Source organism: Staurois parvus, unplaced genomic scaffold (assembly GCF_062004578.1).
Source record: "Staurois parvus isolate SC_StPar_1 unplaced genomic scaffold, SC_StPar_1.0 ptg000956l, whole genome shotgun sequence".
Taxonomy (NCBI): Eukaryota; Metazoa; Chordata; class Amphibia; order Anura; family Ranidae; genus Staurois; species Staurois parvus.
In genome coordinates this window covers 720,001-742,612 of record NW_028318752.1, presented here as the reverse complement: position 1 = coordinate 742,612, position 22,612 = coordinate 720,001, and the positions used below count along the sequence as shown (strand labels likewise).

Genomic DNA, 22,612 nt, shown 5'->3' with positions numbered 1-22,612 from the left:
CGAGCTAGTCCCAAAACAAATAAAGCGGAGCCCGTGCTGTTTACCTATTTGGTATGCCGCGGCGAGTGATCTTTGAACGTCTCAGAGTGCAGTTTATCATTAGTTGTGGATTCAAAGCTGAATGCAAATCCTGCTGATTCAGGCGCACCATAAGAGAGCAGTTTTTCTGTGCAAAGCACTTCAAGCCCCAGTGACTGTAAAAGTCGCAAAAATTGGCGTTGTGCAGCCCGTTCATTGTGTGCTTGGTGACAACTCAGTAAGAGATACAGACGCCACATCAGGCTTCCCAGTGTGAATGGCAGTGTTGGCCTCAACTGCCACTTCAGCTACGCCCTTAACGTGTTTCACCTCGGCCACTGTGGCTTGGTCATGAGTCCTCTGTGGCTGGGCGAAACGCGTTGGGGGCGTGACTGGAGCATCATTCAAGGCCAACATTGGCATTCATGTCTTTTCCATTGCTACATCGATGACAGGACCCCGGCTCCCATCATCTGTATACCGGTGGGGTTACTCCTAGGTCTCTGGCTTTGACCAGCACTACAAGCCTCTTCAGACAATGCCAACTGGGATCGCACTTGCTGGGAATGTTACGCTTGATCTTAGAATGTAGTATCATTCTGTCTTCTTTTTGTGGATTGTATAAAGATTTAAGAAAAGAAAAGGATTTGTAGCCAGCAGGACTGACTTCCATTCATGTGACCACTGTGGGCACAAGATCTTCCGATTCTTAAGGCCATGATCCCCCCCGTCATTTAGAACTTTTTAACCCCGTCTTTCACGCCAGCGCCTCCCGGCCCTTTAAGAGTTTCAGAAGCCAGGAGGCGGGACAGGTGAGGTTTAGGGTCATGTGACCACTGTGGGCACAAGATCTTCCGATTCTTAATTCCAGGATCCCCCCCCCCGTCATTTAGAACTTTTTAACCCCTTCCTTCACGCCAGCACCTCCCGGCCCTTTAAGAGTTTCAGAAGCCGGGACAGGCGGGGTTTAGGGTCATGTGACTACCGTGGCGCGTCACGGCGGTCACATGATCGGGAAAGGTCCCAATCGAAAGAGGAGACCGGGACCTTTTCCGTGAGTACCGGGCATGTGTGCTGGGAGCATGCAGGGCGCGCGCTCTCAGCAAATATGTCTTCTTTTAATAGAACGCAGATGTGTGGCGGCTAGGCCCAGACGCCGGGAGACCGCACATTTGCGTTCGGCCGGCGTGAAGAGGTTAAAGGGATGCTATAACTGGATTTATTTTTTGTTTTGGGGTTTTTTGTTTTTTTTTTTTCCCTTTTCTTGTTTTTTTCTTCGTTTCTGTCATTGAGCTTTATTTTAAAATGCTGATTAGCGACTTTAATTTTGCAGGTCACAGGACCCGTCAGCCACAGCCGCTGCTACTGCTGCTGCTGTTGCTGCTTCCACTGCTGCCGTTAGTCCTGCAAGCAATGACCCCCCTCCTGCACAGACCACCACTGAGCCTGAGGCAGAGACCCCCAGAGCGACCACTGGAACCACGGCCACAACAGACAGAAACACGTCTTCGGGTCTCTTGTGTAAGTATGATTGCCGTTCTGGTAAAACTGCTCAGATATTAAAACCGGCTCAGAGAACAAATCCTAGCGGTCCATGAACTGTTAGTCTTCACCTGTCCCCACTTGTATAATTGGTTCAGTGCCCCCCTTTCCAAAAAAAAAAAAAGTCTGCAAGTGGGTTGAAGGCAGAGCCAGGCATCACTGGCAGTGGCTGTAGATTTACTACTCTGATGTCCTCTTCTTGCAGGGGTGCTGCAGGTACATTAGTTAGCACTGAGAATGATAAAAAGGATTATGAGGGTGGACCGTCCCATAATGCACCAACTAGCTGCTAAAGTTCTCCATCACAATTTGCAATTTTTTTTAATTTTGCCCAGGGGGATTGTCATTTTCATTCAGGGTGTTGCCTTAATGTAGATGTGTCATACTTTCTGGCCTCTCATATCTGGCTCTGAACATGGAGTCTTAGAACACTGATATACCAGCTACTGGAAGGGTACATAGAGAAGGCTGGCCTACTGCATACCAGCAATACAGGGAGGAGACCACAAATCCTAGAGCAGAATATTGTGCATTTGTCAACCCTTGTTTATAGAAAACTTGTCATCGAGGGGTCTCTGTAATGATCTGAATTTCTGCTCTTGAAATATAACCTGAAACTGGGTGGTCACTCATGCTCTGCCCGGGAGAGTATTCAAGAAAATAACGCACACAGCCATCCCACTGACAGAGAATACCAGCATACACCACTATCCCGCAGACGGGAGAGTATATAAGTGAATACCACACAGACATACCACTGACATGGAGAGTATACAAGTGAATACCAGCAACACAACCATCCCACTGACAGGGAGAGTAGACAAGAGAATACCAGCATACACAGCCATCCCACTGACAGGGAGAGTAGACAAGAGAATACCAGCATACACGGCCATCCCACTGACAGGGAGAGTATACAAGAGAATACCAGCATACACAGCCACCCCACTGACAGGGAGAGTATACAATAGAATACCAGCATACACTGCCACCCCACTGACAGGGAGAGTATACAAGAGAATACCAGCATACACTGACAGGGAGAGTATACAAGAGAATACCAGCATACACTGACAGGGAGAGTATACAAGAGAATACCAGCATACACTGCCATCCCACTGACAGGGAGAGTATACAAGTAAATACCAGCTACACAACCATCCCATTGACAGGGAGAGTATACAAGTGAATACCAGCTACACAACCATCCCATTGACAGGGAGAGTATACAAGAGAATACCATCATACACTGCCATCCCACTGACAGGGAGAGTATACAAGAGAATACCATCATACACTGCCATCCCACTGACAGGGAGAGTATACAAGAGAATACCAGCATACACTGCCATTCCACTGACAGGGAGAGTATACAAGAGAATACCAGCATACACTGCCATCCAACTGACAGGGAGAGTATACAAGAGAATACCAGCATACACTGCCATTCCACTGACAGGGAGAGTATACAAGAGAATACCAGCATACACTGCCATTCCACTGACAGGGAGAGTATACAAGAGAATACCAGCATACACAGCCATCCCACTGACAGGGAGAGTATACAAGTGAATACTAGCTACACAGCTATCCCACTGACAGGGAGAGTATACAAGAGAATACCAGCATACACTGCCATCCAACTGACAGGGAGAGTATACAAGAGAATACCAGCATACACAGCCTTTCCTGTGAGGTAAGGTCACACTGTGATGACAAAACAAGGTAGAGATTCAGTCTTACAAATGTCCGTTCCTCATTGGTTCTCTGTAAATATCACCTTTTAGTGGTCAGTGACCTCCTCTGCTGTATCGTTTGTTTTTATTAATTCCATGTTTCTTGCAGCTGGTTTCGGAGGCCTGGCAGGGCTGGGCAACCTAGGCATGGGTTCTGCCAACTTCATGGAGCTCCAGCAACAAATGCAGCGCCAGCTCATGTCCAACCCCGAGATGCTGGCCCAGATCATGGAGAACCCGCTGGTACACAATATGATGTCTAACCCGGATCTCATGAGACAGATGATCATGGCCAATCCTCAGATGCAGCAGCTGATGGAGAGGAATCCAGAAATCAGCCATATGCTGAACAACCCGGAGCTCATGAGACAGGTATGCCAGCTCTGACCAGGGGGGTGTCTGCCCTACTAACCTGAGCTCCTCTGTATGGGAACTCTACTATCTACCTACTTCTGCTTTCTCTGTCCTGTCCTCCTGAGCTCCTCTGTATGGGCACTGCTTGGCTATGTCTACCATCTCTACCCTTCCTTCTCTGTCCTGTCCTCCTGAGCTCCTCTGTATGGGCACTGCTTGGCTATGTCTGCCATCTCTACCATTCCTTCCCTGCCCTGTCTACCTGAGCTCCTCTGTATGGGCACTGCTTGGCTATGTCTACCATCTCTACCCTTCCTTCCAGGGTGGATTTCATTTAAATCAAACTGATTTAAATCATGATTTAAATCACTAGTCAGTAAGCCTTGATTTAAATCCTAGTTTTCTACATAAAGACTAATTCTTGCTGGTATAACTTTAATATACAAGTAGATGAAGATTTTTAGAACAACCACTTTTCATATTAGTTTTTTTATCCCCAGTTTAATAGGTTAATCATTCATATTTGGACAACTTTTCTGTTGTAGTTAGGAAGGAGAAAAATAATCATTACCTTAATAATAACAATTTAAATAGATATATTCAACTGAAACAATAACATTCCAGCATATGTGATTTGCTTAAACATCCATGTTTGTTAACTAATTTGGCTAAACAAAATATATATATTTTAAGAAACGTAGACTGTCAGCCCCTTCCCCCTCACACTGTCAGCCCCTTCCCCCTCACACTGTCAGCCCCTTCCCCCTCACACTGTCGGCCCCTCCCTCCTCACACTGTCGGCCCCTCCCTCCTCACACTGTCGGCCCCTCCCTCCTCACACTGTCGGCCCCTCCCTCCTCGCACTGTCGGCCCCTTCCTCCTCGCACTGTCGGCCCCTTCCTCCTCGCACTGTCGGCCCCTTCCTCCTCGCACTGTCGGCCCCTTCCTCCTCGCACTGTCGGCCCCTTCCTCCTCGCACTGTCGGCCCCTTCCTCCTCGCACTGTCGGCCCCTTCCTCCTCGCACTGTGGGCCCCTTCCTCCTCGCACTGTGGGCCCCTTCCTCCTCGCACTGTGGGCCCCTTCCTCCTCGCACTGTGGGCCCCTTCCTCCTCGCACTGTGGGCCCCTTCCTCCTCGCACTGTGGGCCCCTTCCTCCTCGCACTGTGGGCCCCTTCCTCCTCGCACTGTGGGCCCCTTCCTCCTCGCACTGTGGGCCCCTTCCTCCTCGCACTGTGGGCCCCTTCCTCCTCGCACTGTGGGCCCCTTCCTCCTCGCACTGTGGGCCCCTTCCTCCTCGCACTGTGGGCCCCTTCCTCCTCGCACTGTCGGCCCCTTCCTCCTCGCACTGTCGGCCCCTTCCTCCTCGCACTGTCGGCCCCTTCCTCCTCGCACTGTCGGCCCCTTCCTCCTCGCACTTAGTTTCACTTTCTTCTTGTGCAGATCTATTCCACTCCAAACAATCAGAAAAATATTGTTTCTATTCTATTCACTGAACTTCTTGCACCTTCGCACTGAAGGGGCTGATTCTGTATTCATAGGTTTGTAGAAGTTAGGATGAAGGTCTTTTTCTTAACTCTGTTCATGTTATAACATTTTTGCTGTGAAGAAGAGGCATGTGATCTCCGCTGAGTCACATTCAGTTTTGAGAACTGCAAAAGTAAACCAACATCTGTGATAATATCTTGTAGGCAGAGAAACTGCCCAATAATCTTACAAACACCTCTGGAAGAGCATGACATTGTGAATGGATTCATGGAATTTATTTACCAAAATAATTAAACATATACAGCCTTATTCTGCATAATTAAAAAACTAATCTTTATTTCATGATGGAATAACCTTTGGATGGTAATATATTTTCCTCAAAAAGCATTTTATTTAAAAAAAATCCGATTTAAATTAAAAAAATCCAATTTAAATAAAAAATCCGATAATTTTTTTTTTTTTTTTTTTTTAAATCATTGATTTTTATCCACCCTGCTTCCTTCTCTGCCCTGCCCAACTGAGCTCCTCTGTATGGGCACTGTTTGGCTATGTCTGCCATCTCTACCCTTCCTTCTCTGTCCTGTCCTCCTGAGCTCCTCTGTATGGGCACTGCTTGGCTATGTCTGCCATCCCTACCCTCCTTCTCTGCCCTGTCCTCCTGAGCTCCTCTGTATGGGCACTGCTTGGCTATGTCTACCATCTCTACGCCTCCTTCTCTGTCCTGTCCTCCTGAGCTCCTCTGTATGGGCACTGCTTGGCTATGTCTGCCATCTCTACCCTTCCTTCTCTGCCCTGTCCTCCTGAGCTCCTCTGTATAGGAACTGCTTGGCTATGTCTACCATCTCTACCCTTCCTTCTCTGTCCTGTCTACCTGAGCTCCTCTTTATGGGAACTGCTTGGCTATGTCTGCCATCTCTACCCTTCCTTCTTTGTCCTGTCTACCTGAGCTCTTTTATAGGAACTCTATCTAGCTACTTCTGTTTTCTCTGTCCTGTCTACCTGAGCTCCTCTGTATGGGCACTGCTTGGCTGTCTGCCATCTCTACCCTTCCTTCTCTGTCCTGTCCTCCTGAGCTCCTCTGTATGGGCACTGCTTGGCTATGTCTGCCATCTCTACCCTCCTTCCCTGCCCTGTCCTCCTGAGCTCCTCTGTATGGGCACTGCTTGGCTATGTCTGCCATCTCTACCCTTCCTTCTCTGTTCTGTCCACCTGAGCCTCTATGGCAGGGGTCATGAATTAAACATTTTTGGAGTTCTAGTCAGTAAAGTTTTTTTCCTGCAGATGTCCGAATATAATTTTTGCGCTATAACACATCACTGCCTCCCTTTACCTCAGTTTCCCCTGACATCAGTGTCTTCAGCTTCCCCTTCACATCATAGCCCCCTTTACATCTCAGACCCCTCTTTACATCAGTGTCTTCTGCCTCCCCTTCTTATCATAGCCCCCTTTACATCTCAGACCCTTCTTTACATCAGTGTCCTCACTCCCCCCTTCACATCACAGTCCCCCCCCACACTTCTTTTTACATCAGTGTCCACAGTCCCCCTTTAAATCATAGTCCTCACTTTACAGCATTCACACACTGTCCCTTTACATTGCAGCGCCCCTTTCAATGGAAGCCTCCTATGCATATCCTTACCCAGAGTGGCAGAGGCACTTATCAGCCTGGGTGTCCTCTCCTGGGTCCTCCTGCCCAGCTGCCGACATCATCCTCGCAGGGGGGCAGAAGGTACTGCAGATTTGGACAGAGAGCAGGAGCTGCCCAACGATGGGTGACCACTGCTCGTTAATTTGAAGACTCCCACTCTTTCTGTATTTGCAGCACCCCCTGCCCCTGCTGTAAGAATGACCATGGCGACCGGGCAGGAGACCCAGGAGAGGACCTCCAGCTGCTAAGTGGTGGCCGCAGTCCAGACAGGACTGTCACTTGGTTAGGGTCTGGACTGCGGTCCCCCTGGTAGTGATCCCTGTTCTATGGGGTCAGAAGGGTCTTCTATATGTGAAGTCTTCCACCTATGCCCACTGTTTTGCCTTTTCACACCTTTGCTGTATGCACTGACTTTCCTTCCCTATCTGGCTGCGTCTTGTGAGGACTGTTTCAAATTTGAAAAAAAAAAAAACACATCATACTTGCCTGCTCTCTGCAGTGGTTTTTCACAGACTAGCCCAGATCCTCCTTTTCTCGGGTCCCACCACCGGCACCCCTGACCCCTCCCTACTGTCGGGTGCCCCCACAGCAGTCCGCTTAATATGGGGGCACGTGCTGCACAGTGTATCCATTCATACACGGAGCCGCGGCTTGGCCTTGCCCCCTCTCTTTTCTCATTGGCTCACTGGTTGTGATTGACAGCAGCGGCCAATGAGGAGAGGGGGTCCTGGGATTGCTGAGACTCCAGTGCACATCGCTGGATCGAGAGGAGGCTTAGGTCAGTATTGGGGGGGGGCTGGGGGAGGAGCTGTTGCACACAGATATTTTACCTTCATGCATAGAATACATGGACGTAGATAAAACCTTCAGCCTTTACAACCATTTTACCCATTTCTAAATTAAAATTTTTTTTTTCTCTCTCTGGGACACAGGGAGAAAGTTGTGTACGAAAGACGTGTGTGTGTGTGTGTGTGTGTGTGTGTGTGTGTGTGTGTGTGTGCGTGCGTGCGTGCGTGCGTGCGCTCAGTGGTGCTTGGTCAGTTCATGGTCCTATATGATGTGGGCACTGTGGTGGCTAAGTGATTTGCATAGCCGACTTGCGGGTGTGGGTCATTGGTTTGATTCCACCAAGGACACTATGCATATACAGTTCATATGTTCTCTGCAGTTTGTGCCAACCCCCCGCCCCCCCGAAATTCAACTCCCACTGATATGAAGCAGTATTCCTCCCACTGATACCAATGATGGGGCATTATTCCTCCCACTGATACCAATGATGGGGCATTATTCCTCCCACTGACACCAATGATGGGGCACTATTCCTCCCACTGACACCAATGATGGGGCACTATTCCTCCCACTGACACCAATGATGGGGCACTATTCCTCCCACTGACACCAATGATGGGGCACTATTCCTCCCACTGATACCAATGATGGGGCACTATTCCTCCCACTGACACCAATGATGGGGCACTATTCCTCCCACTGACACCAATGATGGGGCACTATTCCTCCCACTGATACCAATGATGGGGCACTATTCCTCCCACTGACACCAATGATGGGGCACTATTCCTCCCACTGACACCAATGACGGGGCACTATTCCTCCCACTGACACCAATGACGGGGCACTATTCCTCCCACTGACACCAATGACGGGGCACTATTCCTCCCACTGACACCAATGACGGGGCACTATTCCTCCCACTGACACCAATGACGGGGCACTATTCCTCCCACTGACACCAATGACGGGGCACTATTCCTCCCACTGACACCAATGACGGGGCACTATTCCTCCCACTGACACCAATGACGGGGCACTATTCCTCCCACTGACACCAATGACGGGGCACTATTCCTCCCACTGACACCAATGACGGGGCACTATTCCTCCCACTGACACCAATGACGGGGCACTATTCCTCCCACTGACACCAATGACGGGGCACTATTCCTCCCACTGACACCAATGACGGGGCACTATTCCTCCCACTGACACCAATGACGGGGCACTATTCCTCCCACTGACACCAATGACGGGGCACTATTCCTCCCACTGACACCAATGACGGGGCACTATTCCTCCCACTGACACCAATGACGGGGCACTATTCCTCCCACTGACACCAATGACGGGGCACTATTCCTCCCACTGACACCAATGACGGGGCACTATTCCTCCCACTGACACCAATGACGGGGCACTATTCCTCCCACTGACACCAATGACGGGGCACTATTCCTCCCACTGACACCAATGACGGGGCACTATTCCTCCCACTGACACCAATGACGGGGCACTATTCCTCCCACTGACACCAATGACGGGGCACTATTCCTCCCACTGACACCAATGACGGGGCACTATTCCTCCCACTGACACCAATGACGGGGCACTATTCCTCCCACTAATATGAAGCACTATTCCTCCCACTGACACCAGTGATGGGGCACTATTCCTCCCACTGACACCAATGATGGGGCACTATTCCTCCCACTGACACCAGTGATGGGGCACTATTCCTCCCACTGACACCAATGATGGGGCACTATTCCTCCCACTGACACCAACGATGGGGCACTATTCCTCCCACTGACACCAACGATGGGGCACTATTCCTCCCACTGACACCAACGATGGGGCACTATTCCTCCCACTGACATCAACGATGGGGCACTATTCCTCCCACTGACATCAACGATGGGGCACTATTCCTCCCACTGACACCAACGATGGGGCACTATTCCTCCCACTGACACCAACGATGGGGCACTATTCCTCCCACTGACACCAACGATGGAGCACTATTCCTCCCATTAATTCCAACAGTGGGGCACTACTTGTCCTCCTACTGACCACCAACCCTGAGGCCATATTTATTCTTACTGATGCTGGGCACAAAATATTTTCTACCTCCACCGGCCACACTCCGGCCCTCTTAACGTCTGAAGGACAATAAACCGGCCCTTTGTTTGAAAAGTTTGGAGACCTCTGCTTTATTGCATAAATATCAACCCTCATTGATGGGTTTTGTTAGTTCCAGAAGTCTGTATGCTGAGCTGTGATACTTTGACCCACATCACGTCAACTCTTTCTTTTTGTTCTCTTTCTAATTTCAGACCATGGAGCTGGCTCGCAACCCGGCCATGATGCAAGAAATGATGAGGAACCAGGACCGAGCTCTGAGCAATCTGGAGAGCATCCCTGGGGGGTACAACGCCTTACGCCGCATGTACACCGACATACAGGAGCCCATGTTCAGTGCAGCCAGAGAGCAGGTAACCTCTGACCGCCACTCCTTCTGTCCTCCAGCAGAGGGAGCTGATGCCCTTCCTTTTGGTGTATGCGCTTCTGCATCCATTATGAATGTTCTAGTCCTTGTAGACGATTAACGTGATTACCAGTTGGGTAATATTTGTGCAAAAATAGCCAACAAGGAAAGCTCTTTGTATTGTATAGATAAGAGATTGTGCGACATGATGCATTTCTCGATCGTTTTTGTACATTAGTGCGCTATTAGGGTAAGGTTATCATCACCTATTTATTTATGGTACTTATATAGCGCCATCAATTTACGCAGCACTTTACATATATATATTGTACATTCACATCAGTCCCTAACCCTCAAGGGGCGTACAATCTAAGATCCCTGACCCTCAAGGGGCGTACAATCTAAGGTCCCTGACCCTCAAGGGGCGTACAATCTAAGGTCCCTAACCCTCAAGGGGCGTACAATCTAAGATCCCTGACCCTCAAGGGGCGTACAATCTAAGGTCCCTAACCCTCAAGGGGCCTACAATCTAAGGTCCCTAACCCTCAAGGGGCGTACAATCTAAGGTCCCTAACCCTCAAGGGGCCTACAATCTAAGGTCCCTAACCCTCAAGGGGCGTACAATCTAAGGTCCCTAACCCTCAAGGGGCCTACAATCTAAGGTCCCTAACCCTCAAGGGGCGTACAATATAAGGTCCCTAACCCTCAAGGGGGCCTACAATCAAAGGTCCCTAACCCTCAAGAGGGCCTACAATCAAAGGTCCCTAACCCTCAAGGGGCGTACAATCTAAGGTCCCTAACCCTCAAGGGGCGTACAATCTAAGATCCCTGACCCTCAAGGGGCGTACAATCTAAGGTCCCTAACCCTCAAGGGGGCCTACAATCTAAGGTCCCTAACCCTCAAGGGGCGTACAATCTAAGGTCCCTAACCCTCAAGGGGGCCTACAATCTAAGGTCCCTAACCCTCAAGGGGCGTACAATATAAGGTCCCTAACCCTCAAGGGGGCCTACAATCAAAGGTCCCTAACCCTCAAGGGATGTACAATCTAAGGTCCCTAACCCTCAAGGGGCGTACAATCTAAGGTCCCTAACCCTCAAGGGGCGTACAATCTAAGGTCCCTAACCCTCAAGGGGCGTACAATCTAAGGTCCCTAACCCTCAAGGGGCGTACAATCTAAGGTCCCTGACCCTCAAGGGGCGTACAATCTAAGGTCCCTAACCCTCAAGGAGCGTATATCTAAGGTCCCTAACCCTCGAGGAGCGTATCTAAGGTCCCTAACCCTCGAGGAGCGTATCTAAGGTCCCTAACCCTCGAGTGGCGTACAATCTAAGGTCCCTAACTTACATTCATATATACACATATTAGGGCCAACTTAGACAGGAGCCAATTAACCTCCCAGCATGTCTTTGGAATGTGGGAGGAAACCGGAGTACCTGGAGGAAACCCACGCAGGCACAGGGAGAACATGCAAACTCCAGCTAGGTGGTGCCGTGGCTGGGATTCGAACCAACGACCCTAGTACTGCCAGGCGGGAGTGCTGAGCATTTAGCCACTGTGTTGCCCCAAGCCTACAGCCAAAACCATGTGATCAAAGACCTAGGGGTTTGGTCGGGGGAAGTCTGTCTAACCACTTTAAATACCGGCCACTTTTACCCCCTCCCTACCCAGGCCAATTGACAGCTTTCTGCACTGATGGCCATGCAGCACTGTACGTATTCCGAATATCCCCAACATGAACTCTTTTTGGACAATAGACAGTCCAATGTATTTAGTAAGAGGCATGGCAAGTATTTTGACGTAATTTTTTTTTTTTGTCACAATCTTTGGAAAATGAGGACGGGGAATTCCAAAATTATTATATTTTTTTTATTTATTTACTTTTTTACAAATTGTCACTAGTCCAGTACAGCATGATCAGGGACACTGACGTGTGTGTGTACAAATGAAATGTAAATTTTGTTTTTTGTTTGTTTTTTTTTTGGTTTGAATTTTTAAAAATTTACTTTTTTTTTTTTTTTTTTTTTTTTTTACACACTGTGACCAGAGCAATACAGGGTTACCATAGTAACACTGTACTACTCTGGGGAAGTGGTCAGTTTTGTTTGTTTTTTTTTTTTTTCACATTATGATTGCTTACACCAATCTATTTCATTGATCTAAGAAAACATTTTTACTGAATGAAACTGATTCATTCAGTGTCTTTTGTTATTAGCTGTGATTGGCTCTGTCTGAACCATGTGATTGCTGTGACCAATCACAGCTAACACCACAATTGTATACAATGGATGGTCACAGCAATCACATGACCCTGGCAGCGGGCCGGTGTAGTGATCAGCCATTGGCCACCACAGTCGCGTGAGTAGCGCCTTCTGAGAGGACGTCTTATAACGCCCACTCAGGAGGATCGTCCCACTTGGCTTGGCTGTCAATCTGCTATAGGGCAGGTGGGAAGGTGTTCATAGTAAAGATCAGAACACAGATTGGCTAATCCTTTCCTCCAGCAGAGATCATGTGACCAAAGGCACATGCTTTTGGTTTTGTTAGCAAGCTGGAAGGGTCCAGAATTGAAATGTTTTTATTTGTGTTTTGTGTCCTATTCTTGCCTCACTCTCTTCCTTGCTCTTTATTCTTCCAGTTTGGTAACAATCCATTTTCCTCTGCTGGCGGCACTGAGGGTTCGGCCTCCCAGCCTCTGCGCACAGAGAACCGCGAGCCTCTTCCCAACCCCTGGAACCCTTCATCATCCTCTCCTAGTCAGACAGCCAGTACTGAGGGGAACAACGGCTCCACCACCAGCCAGACCAATCCTACCATTTCCAACCCATTTGGCATCAGCGGTGCCAGTCTGGGGTCAGGTATGATCTGTTTTTGCTGCTTTCTTGCTCATTGTTCATCTGTCTAATAAAGCAGAACTGCACACAAAATATATGGGGAGCTGTTTACTTGCCAGAGTATTTGTTTCTGTTCAACCAGTCCTGAGATAGACACAGCTCTGCTACACAGAACAGCCCTGTGAAAGGAGAAACTGAGAGCTCCTCTGACGCTTTGCTCTCTCCTCCTGTCAGCATATTACTTATTAGTACTGTGATTGGCTCCGTGTGCTGCTTCTTCCTCCCCCAGTCAGAGCTCTGCTGTTCAGGGACTGTAAGAAGCTGGTGCCAGGACAAAATCAGATACTTACACTCTTTGCATTAACCACTTGCCCTCCAGAGTATTTACACCCCTCCCCCCACCCCCCAGACCAAGCCATTTTTTGCGATACAGCGCTGCATTACTTTAACTGACAATTGCACGGTCATGCAACGCTGCACCCAAATTAAATTTGTGTCCTGCCCCCCCAAATAGAGCTTTCTTTCGGTGGTATTTGTGAACGCCTTTGTGGTTTTTATTTTTTGCGCAACAATTTTGAGAAAAAAATATATTTATATTATAATATATATTATATATATATATATATATATATATATATATATGTGTGTGTGTGTATATATATATATATATATATATATATATATATATATATATATATATATATATACACACACAATATTTTTTGCTGTTAAACATGTCCAGTAAAAAAATTAAAAATCAAATTTAGGCCGAAATGTATTTTACTACATGTCTTTGCTAAAGAAAAAAATTAAAAATCTACAAATGGCGGTGTATATATACTGGAATTTTTTTTTTTTATACTAGTAATGGCGACGATGAGCAACTTATAGCGGTACTGCGGCGGGCATTCTGACACTGGGGGGGAACTGACTGTCACTGACCTCAGTGATACCAATACAGTGATCAGTGCTAATATTGTATTTTTTTTCTCAAAATTGTTGGTGTTTTTTTTTTTTTTTTTTTTTAGCGCAAAAAATTAAAACCCCAAAGGTGTTCACAAATACCAACGAAAGAAGGCTCTATTTGTGCGGGGGGGGGGAAAAGGACACAAATTTAATTTGGGTGCAGCGTTGCATGACAGCGCAAAAATAAAAACCACAAAGTCGTTCACAAATACCAATGAAAGAAGGCTCTATTTGTGGGGGGAAAAAAAGAACACATTTAATTTGGGTGCAGCGTTGCATGACAGCGCAAAAAATAACCACAAAGACGTTCACAAATACCACAGAAAGAAGGCTCTATTTGTGGGGGGGGGAAAGGACACACATTTAATTTGGGTGCAGCGTTGCATGACCGCGCAATTGTCAGTTAAAGTAACGCAGCGCCGTATTGCAAAAAATAGCCTGGTCTGGGTGGCGGGGGGGAGGGGTGTAAATACTCTTTACTGTACTAATGGCACTGGGCAGGAAGGGGTTAACATCTGGGTCAATCAAAGGGTTAATTGTGTGCGGTGTGTGCACTTTACTGTGAAAGCACATTGCTTTGTATTGCTCTGCTGTGCAGATCCATACAAAGCAGTGCGCAGGAGCTGGCGGGAGAGATCTGTATTGTTTACATACAGGCATCTCCCCCGTCGGTGATGCACGGCGATCGCCAGGCGCCGGAGGAGAATCACTGGCCAGGACCCGGTGATCAACAGGAGAGGCCAACAATGGCAGTGCGGGTAGGGCTCACATGCGCCCCCTACCCGGAAATGGAAAATCACATGATATATAGATATCTATATACTGTATCACACAATTCATATATAGATTCATCTATAGATATGAGTTTGCACACCCCTGCCGCCCTGTAGCAGTAATTCTGCTATAGGGCGGCAGGAAAGCGGTTTAAAAAAAAATTTAATGGCTTTTTTTTTTTTTTTTTTTCTTTTTATGTTCCTATCAGGCATGTTTAACAGCCCAGAAATGCAGGGTCTGCTGCAGCAGATATCCGAGAATCCGCAGCTAATGCAGAGTATGATCTCCGCCCCCTACATGCGCAGCATGATGCAGACGCTCGCCCAGAATCCGGACTTTGCCGCACAGGTTGGTCTGTCATTCATCTGTCATTCATCTGTCATTCATCTGTCATTCATCTGTCTTGTGTATGATTGGTTTGCCATAGGCCTGAGGTTCAAAGTGATAGGCTGTTCATGTTAAGTAATTATGATGGGGGGAGGGAAGCTCATTTTGAGTTTCGATTTGAATATAAATTTTAAAGCGGAACTTTACTCTTAACTTGATTAAAAAAATGTTCTTTAGGAAGGATCATACATTCTATGTTAATAGTTCTGCTGCCAACATCAGTGTGCGCTGTAATTTGCCTCCAGCATTGTCTGGTTCTTCTTGCTGGAGGTGGCCATTTTGCTGACACCCAGAACCCCTGAGCAGCAGTAAATAATAAAGTAGAACTAAACCCGCAGATTTAACGGTTTAAAAAAAACAGACGCCGGGATTGCTAACTGTCACATTTGCTCGTGTCCTCAACCAAACTGTCAAACCATCGGATGGCTGGTGTCATAACGGATCACATGTGCAGCACCATGGCAGTTGCAGATCTAACAGAAGCGGCTTCCTTGGCTGTAAAGGATAGGAGGGTTTAACCACTTCATGTCGGGACATTTTTACCCCCTTCCTGTCCAGGCCAATTTTCAGCTTTCAGCTCTGTCGCACTTTGAATGATAATTGCGCGGTCATGCAACACTGTACCCATATGAATTTTTTAGTGTTTTCTTAAAACTTTATTTTGGTGGTATTTATTCACCACGGGGATTTTTATTTTGTTTTTTGCTATATAAATGAAAGTCCAAAAATTTTGAAAAGTTTTTCTTATAAAATTTTGCAAATAATCTTTCTTCATAAATCTTGGCCAACATTTATTCAGTTTTTTTTCTTTTTTAGTGAAAAAAAAAACCCAAATTAGTTTATAACCAAAAATTATAATTTTTCAAAAACTTTTTTTAAATTTTTATTTCATATTTTATTTGTTTTTTTTTAACATACGGTCACCCTAGCAGTAAAGTGTCACCATAGTGACACCGTACTACTTGTAAGGGATGATTTTTTTTTTTTTTTTTTTAACACTGATTGCTTTTACACCCATAAAGGCTGTAAAATCAATAATTTCTCCTTCTCTCTGGCTGCATTCTTGCAGCCATTGAGAAATACTTGACGAGCTGTGATTGGTCACAGCTTGTCACATGGTACAAGGCTGTTATGAATAGCCCTGTACCATGTGACCTCTGTGATCATTCACAGATTTCACAAGTAGTTTGTCAGGAAGTGACATTAGCATTTCCGCCTGGCAGTACTAGGGTTGTTGGTTCAAATCCCAGCCATGGCACCACCTGCCTGGAGTTTGCATGTTCTCCCTGTGCCTGCGTGGGTTTCCTCCGGGTACTCCGGTTTCCTCCCACACTCCAAAGATATGCTGGTAGAGGTTAATTGGATCCTGTCTAATATGGCCTTGGTATATGTATGAATGTAAGTTAGGGACCTTAGATTGGACGCCCCTTGAGGGTCAGGGACTGATGTGAATGTACAATATATATGTAAAGCGCTGCGTAAATTGATGGCGCTATATAAGTACCTGAATAGATCTTGCTTACTACTATTCATGTGATCACCGATTGGCCAATCAGTGAGATCACATGAATCGGGGCCTCACACAGAGGTCCTGTACAGTGCGCAGCCTGGGCGCCGTTTATAAATGGCAACCCGCTCCTGCACTGCCCCCTTCCAGCTGTTTATGTACATGGACGGGAAGTGGTTAAAAATTTTTATTCAATTCAATGTGGCTAGCGGTTTTGCATTAAAGTCTCGGGGGGGGGGGGGGGGGGGGCGATTTTGCATTGTCTGGAAAGCAGCATGCCATTACTGGCACTTTTTTTTTTTTTTTTTTTTTGTGTTTTTGCATCCAGCAGCAATTACCACAGATACTCTGTGTGGCTGTGCAGAAAGCGGCGAAAAGCTGCAGCTTCTGGCGTCCTGTCAAAATAGTGATCGGGGCCCGTGGCTGCACTTAGCCGTTGAGAGCCGCAGCAGGAATCTGATTCCCAGCTCTACAATTTTCACTGACCCTAATCACCGGAGTGAATGCAGCCTTACCAGGTCTGTTGGCTCACATGATGATTAGGACCTGACAGGTTCATTGTAATGCCATGATTCTATAAATGTTCTGTTGGTTCTGCCTTGGTAGTACCCAGTGTGATGTGCCGTTTATCCCCTTCCAGATGATTGGTAATATTCCTATTCTGGCCGGTAACCCCCAGCTCCAAGAACAGCTTCGACTTCAATTGCCCGCCTTCCTACAACAGGTAAGTGACTTGTGGCCTTCGCCTTCCACGGAGCCTTTCCATCTGTGTTCTTCTTTTGTAGGTCGGCCTTTTTAGAGCAGGTAGTTGTATAGGACATGTTTACTTTAAGGCTACGTTCACACTAGCCTTGTGTGCAGGCGGCAGAGAGGCGTTTGGGAGGCGTTTTTACCGCTTCCCAAACGCCTCTGCCAATTCTGCACATTACAGCACATGGTGCTGTTCTAACGGGAGCGTTTGCGTCGCGGCAAAACGGACGCCTCTGGTCGAGTCAGGAGGCTTTGAAGCCTCCTATTCTCGTCTATGGTGCCGCTCCGCAAACCCCCAGCCGGCGTTTGCGGAGCGGTAACACCACTCAAACTGCATTATAGGCGTTTGTGGGGCGTTATCAACGCTTGGCAACCGCCGCTAAACCGCGCATGTGGCGTTTGCCAAGCGTTAAAAAACGCTCCGCAAACGCCGGACCAACGCTTGCCAAACGCTATAGGGGCGTTTGGCAAGCGTTGGCAAAACAGCCAAGTGTGAACGAGCCCTAAAGCAGAACGAAAGTTTAAAGGGGACGTCAAATATGGAATTAGGCTAAAATTGTTTGTTTGGGCCAAGCTGGCCCAAGTGAACTATTTTACCGCACTAACAGGGACACTTGCTGGGCATTCAGTGTTATAGTGGAGCCATGGGCTCCCCCCAAAAAATGAAGTCAGCAGCTGCAAATACTGTAGCTGCTGACTTTTTTTTTTAAAGCGGAGCTCCACCTAAAAGGGGAAGTTCCGCTTTAAGGATGAGGGGGGGGGGGAGCGGGTACCCGAATTTGACAGGTCCCCGCTCCCACTTCCGGTCCGACCTCCTAGGCGATCGGAAACGGAAGGTGTCCTCCCTCCCTGTAGTCTTTTGGGACACGTGACAGGTCCCAGAAGACTAAAGGACCATTCATGAAGCGCGGCGCTACTCGCGCATGCGCAGTGGGTACCTGGCTGTGAAGCCGCAAGCTGTCACAGCCCACACTGAAGATGGCGGCCTCCTGGAATACAGGAGAGCCGGTGAAACAGGCTGCGGGGGACACACCGAGGGACAGGTAAGTGGCTGTTTTTTAAAAGTCAGCAGCTACAGTTTTTGTAGCTGCCGACTTTTATTTTTTGACAGCGTGAGTGGAACTCTGCTTTAATATAAGGGCACTTGCCTGTCCCGGGGGTCCAGCGACGTCCTTACCCGAGGCGGTATTCTTCAGTCAGCTTCGGGTCACTTTCAGTAAGGGAAACCGATAGTGCAGCCTTGATAACCAGTTTCCTATTGGGCATGCATGTACCTGTGAAGTGTCCCAGAGGGCTGTGGGCATTAGGAGGGGGGGGGCAATCTTTTGTCTCAGATCGCCACAGCTATTTGATCTGGAAGTGAGAGCAGGCAGGTATCTGTCAGAACCAGGTACCCACTCCCCCCCCCCCCCCCCCCACTCAAAAGTACCAAATGTGGCAGTGGAGGGGGTGGGGAGGCAGACAAGCTGAACTTCCCCTTTTGGTTGGAGTTCTGCTTTAACTGCATGTAGCCTCAGCTGCCTACAGTATACAGCACTGTGTTCCAGCAGTGGGATAGGGTCTTCCCGGAACAAAATGGCGTTGGGCTGAGCACTGCTCAGCCATTCGCAGAAAGCTTTGTTTTCTGAGATCGAATGCAAAGCATCCTCTGATTGGCTGATGTCACGATGTCTGCCTCACCCAATCAGAGGAAGGTTCCCCCATCCCAGAGCCAGATACTGTAAGCTGTTCTACACAGCACCATACTCTATTCATGCCACCAATGTTCTATTTATCCACAGATGCAGAATCCTGAAGCTCTTTCTGTCATTTCCAATCCCCGAGCCATGCAAGCGCTTCTCCAAATCCAGCAAGGCCTACAGACTTTACAGACAGAGGCCCCCGGCCTGCTATCCAGGTGAGATCACACATTTTCAGTTTGCGGCGGAAGCAGCCAAATGCTACCCTGACATGTTCAGGTGGTTGGTTCCCTAGGAAGTAATGACATCACGGGGGCAGGAAGCTTTGCCGTTGAAGAGCTGACAATTGCCTGTTGAGGTAGTAGGCTTCATTTAGTTGGAAATGTTTCATAGGATAATGTGGGGGCCTTGTGTGGAACAGCAGGGAGCAAGTGGTTAAAAAAAAAAAAAAACTACGGGTAAATATGTTAAAGAGGAACTCCAGTCAACCCACAGTACAAGCAGAAGGGAGGGGCAGTGGTGTAGTGTGCACTTTTAGGCTAGGTTCACACCTGTGCGGTCGCAGTTTGCGTCGGCACCTAGAGCATATTCATTTGAATGGGCTGCCGTGCCCAGTGACACGCAGGAAAGAAGTCCCTGCACCATGTTTTATATTGCAGCCCACATAGGCACTGAGGTTCCCAGTACAGTTGCGATTTTCCAGTATGGGTGGCGTGCCATTATATTGCAGCTCACATGGGCACTGAGGTTCCCAGTATGGTTGCGATTTCCATTGCGGGTGGTGTGCCGTTAGGATTTATATTGCAGCTCACATGGGCACGGAGGTTCCCAGTACAGTTGCGATGACCAGTGCGGGTGGTGTGCCATTAGGATTTATATTGCAGCCCGCACGGGCACGGAGGTTCCCAGTACGGTTGCGATTTCCAGTGCGGGTGGTGTGCCATTAGGATTAATCTGTGTGGGTGGTTGCAGCTGCCGGTATTTTTGCGGGTCCTGTAGTGGCACCACCCGCACAGATGTGAACCAAGCCTCAAGCTTAACTTTAGATGTAGAAATGCGTTTTTTAAATGTTAAAACCGCTTAAAAAAAAATTCAGCCAAGAACACTCGAATGGCGCTGCCATTGAAAAAAAACAAAAACTAACGCTGCCCTTCAGCAAAAGTACAAATACTTTTTGGTGGCGGTCACATCTCAACTTTGCTGTCTTTTTACAATCTACACCCATGCAGATTCTTTAACTATTATCTGACACTCATACGGTTGCGATTTCCAGTGCAGGTGGCGTGCCATTAGGATTTATATTGCAGCCCGCAAGGGCACTGAGGTTCCCAGTGCGGGTGGCGTGCCATCAGGATTAATCTCTGTGGGTGGTTGCAGCTGTTGGTATTTGTGTGGGTCCTGCCGTGGCACCACCCGCACAGATGCCCATCCCCAGACTGTCTACATTTATGGCGTTTCCCCAGTGCCTGCTGGGAAATTAACTTCCTGTTCTTCCTATTGTGGCAGGGGTGATTATTTTGAACTTTTCCCACATTTTACCTTTCCCTCGCAGTGTGAATGGGACCTTGGAAGCCTTCTTAGATCCCTGGTATTCTTACTCAAATTTTTAATCTTCATTTTTGGTACTTTCAGTATCCCCGGAGTGCCGCCGGCATCCAGCGGAAGCACAGCCCCCGACAACACCACCTCCTCCTCCCCACCCAGCAGCGCCTCTCCAGCAGGGGGCAGCAGCAACGCTCAGCAACAGATGATGCAGCAGATGATTCAGCTCCTCGCAGGAGGGGGCGCACCGGTAAGATGGCTGGAATGCCAGGAACTGGATTCTTGTGGTTTTTAGGTATTGCGGTCATCATCACGGCTTACTGATGGTTTGGCTGCACATTCTTCACATGTTCTCAGCAAATACTTCATCCTAAATGATTGAGTCAGCTGTTTATACAGGTATTCCACGTTACTAAGAGATTGCTGATCTAGAGCGAAAGGGACTAATCGTGTACATATCTAGAGTGAAAGGGACTAATCATGTACATATCTAGAGAGAAAGGGACTAATCGTGTACATATCTAGAGTGAAAGGGACTAATCATGTACATATCTAGAGAGAAAGGGACTAATCGTGTACATATCTAGAGCGAAAGGGACTAATCGTGTACATATCTAGAGAGAAAGGGACTAATTGTGTATATATCTAGAGTGAAAGGGACTAATTGTGTATATATCTAGAGTGAAAGGGACTAATCATGTACATATCTAGAGAGAAAGGGACTAATCATGTACATATCTAGAGAGAAAGGGACTAATCGTGTACATATCTAGAGCGAAAGGGACTAATCGTGTACATATCTAGAGAGAAAGGGACTAATCGTGTACATATCTAGAGTGAAAGGGACTAATCATGTACATATCTAGAGAGAAAGGGACTAATCGTGTACATATCTAGAGAGAAAGGGACTAATTGTGTATATATCTAGAGTGAAAGGGACTAATTGTGTATATATCTAGAGTGAAAGGGACTAATTGTGTATATATCTAGAGTGAAAGGGACTAATCATGTACATATCTAGAGCGAAAGGGACTAATCATGTACATATCTAGAGAGAAAGGGACTAATCGTGTACATATCTAGAGTGAAAGGGACTAATCATGTACATATCTAGAGAGAAAGGGACTAATTGTATATATATCTAGAGTGAAAGGGACTAATCGTGTATATATCTAGAGAGAAAGGGACTAATCATGTACATATCTAGAGAGAAAGGGACTAATCGTGTATATATCTAGAGTGAAAGGGACTAATCATGTACATATCTAGAGAGAAAGGGACTAATTGTGTATATATCTAGAGTGAAAGGGACTAATTGTGTATATATCTAGAGAGAAAGGGACTAATTGTGTATATATCTAGAGAGAAAGGGACTAACAGTGCAGGCTGTTTAGTTTGTTTAAAACGGTTAGTCCCTTTCGCTCTAGATATGTACACGATATATAATGTTTGCCCCTCACAAAGAAATGATCGGTCTAAAAATCGAATGTTCGGTGTATTGTAACACTGAGAGACAGAATACAGCAACAAATTCAGCGGAAATGCGTTTAACAAATGATGACGGATCTGCATGTTCATGAGGGAAAGAAGGATTTGATCCTCTATCATTCAGCAGGATTTCTGGCTCCCAGGTGTCTTTCAAACAGGTAACAAGCTGAGATTAGAAGCAGTCTCTTAAAGGGAGTGCTGCTAATCTCATTTTGTTACCTGTATAAAAGACACCTGTCCACAGGAGCAATCAAACCATCAGATTCCAAACTCTTCAGCATGGCAAAGACCAAAGAGCTGTCCAAGGATGTCAGGGACAAGATTGTAGATTGGATTTTTAGACCGATCATTTCTTTGTGAGGGGAAAACATTCAAAATCAGCAGGGGAGGAAATACGCATTTCCTTCACTGTGTGTGTGTGTGTGTGTGTGTGTATGTATATATATATATATGTGTGTATAATTAATATATACAGTCAAGTCCATAAATATTGGGACATCAACACAATTGTAACATTTTTGGCTCTATACACCACCACAATGGATTTGAAATGAAACAAACAAGATGTGCTTTAACTGCAGACTGTCAGCTTTAATTTGAGGGTATTTACATCCAAATCAGGT

At 47.1% G+C, this 22,612-nt stretch overlaps 1 protein-coding gene across 1 annotated transcript in view; it reads left to right on the top strand.

Annotated features, from left to right (window-relative positions):
• UBQLN4 (ubiquilin 4) overlaps nt 1-22,612 on the top strand; it is a 48,690-nt gene that overhangs the window by 22,213 nt on the left and 3,865 nt on the right. The window contains exons 3-10 of the mRNA XM_089657018.1: nt 1,352-1,539; nt 3,406-3,668; nt 9,913-10,071; nt 12,701-12,920; nt 14,845-14,984; nt 17,171-17,254; nt 19,062-19,177; nt 20,592-20,751. Of these exons, the coding sequence (XP_089513144.1) occupies nt 1,352-1,539; nt 3,406-3,668; nt 9,913-10,071; nt 12,701-12,920; nt 14,845-14,984; nt 17,171-17,254; nt 19,062-19,177; nt 20,592-20,751 (1,330 nt within the window). The remainder of the gene's footprint in view (nt 1-1,351; nt 1,540-3,405; nt 3,669-9,912; nt 10,072-12,700; nt 12,921-14,844; nt 14,985-17,170; nt 17,255-19,061; nt 19,178-20,591; nt 20,752-22,612) is intronic.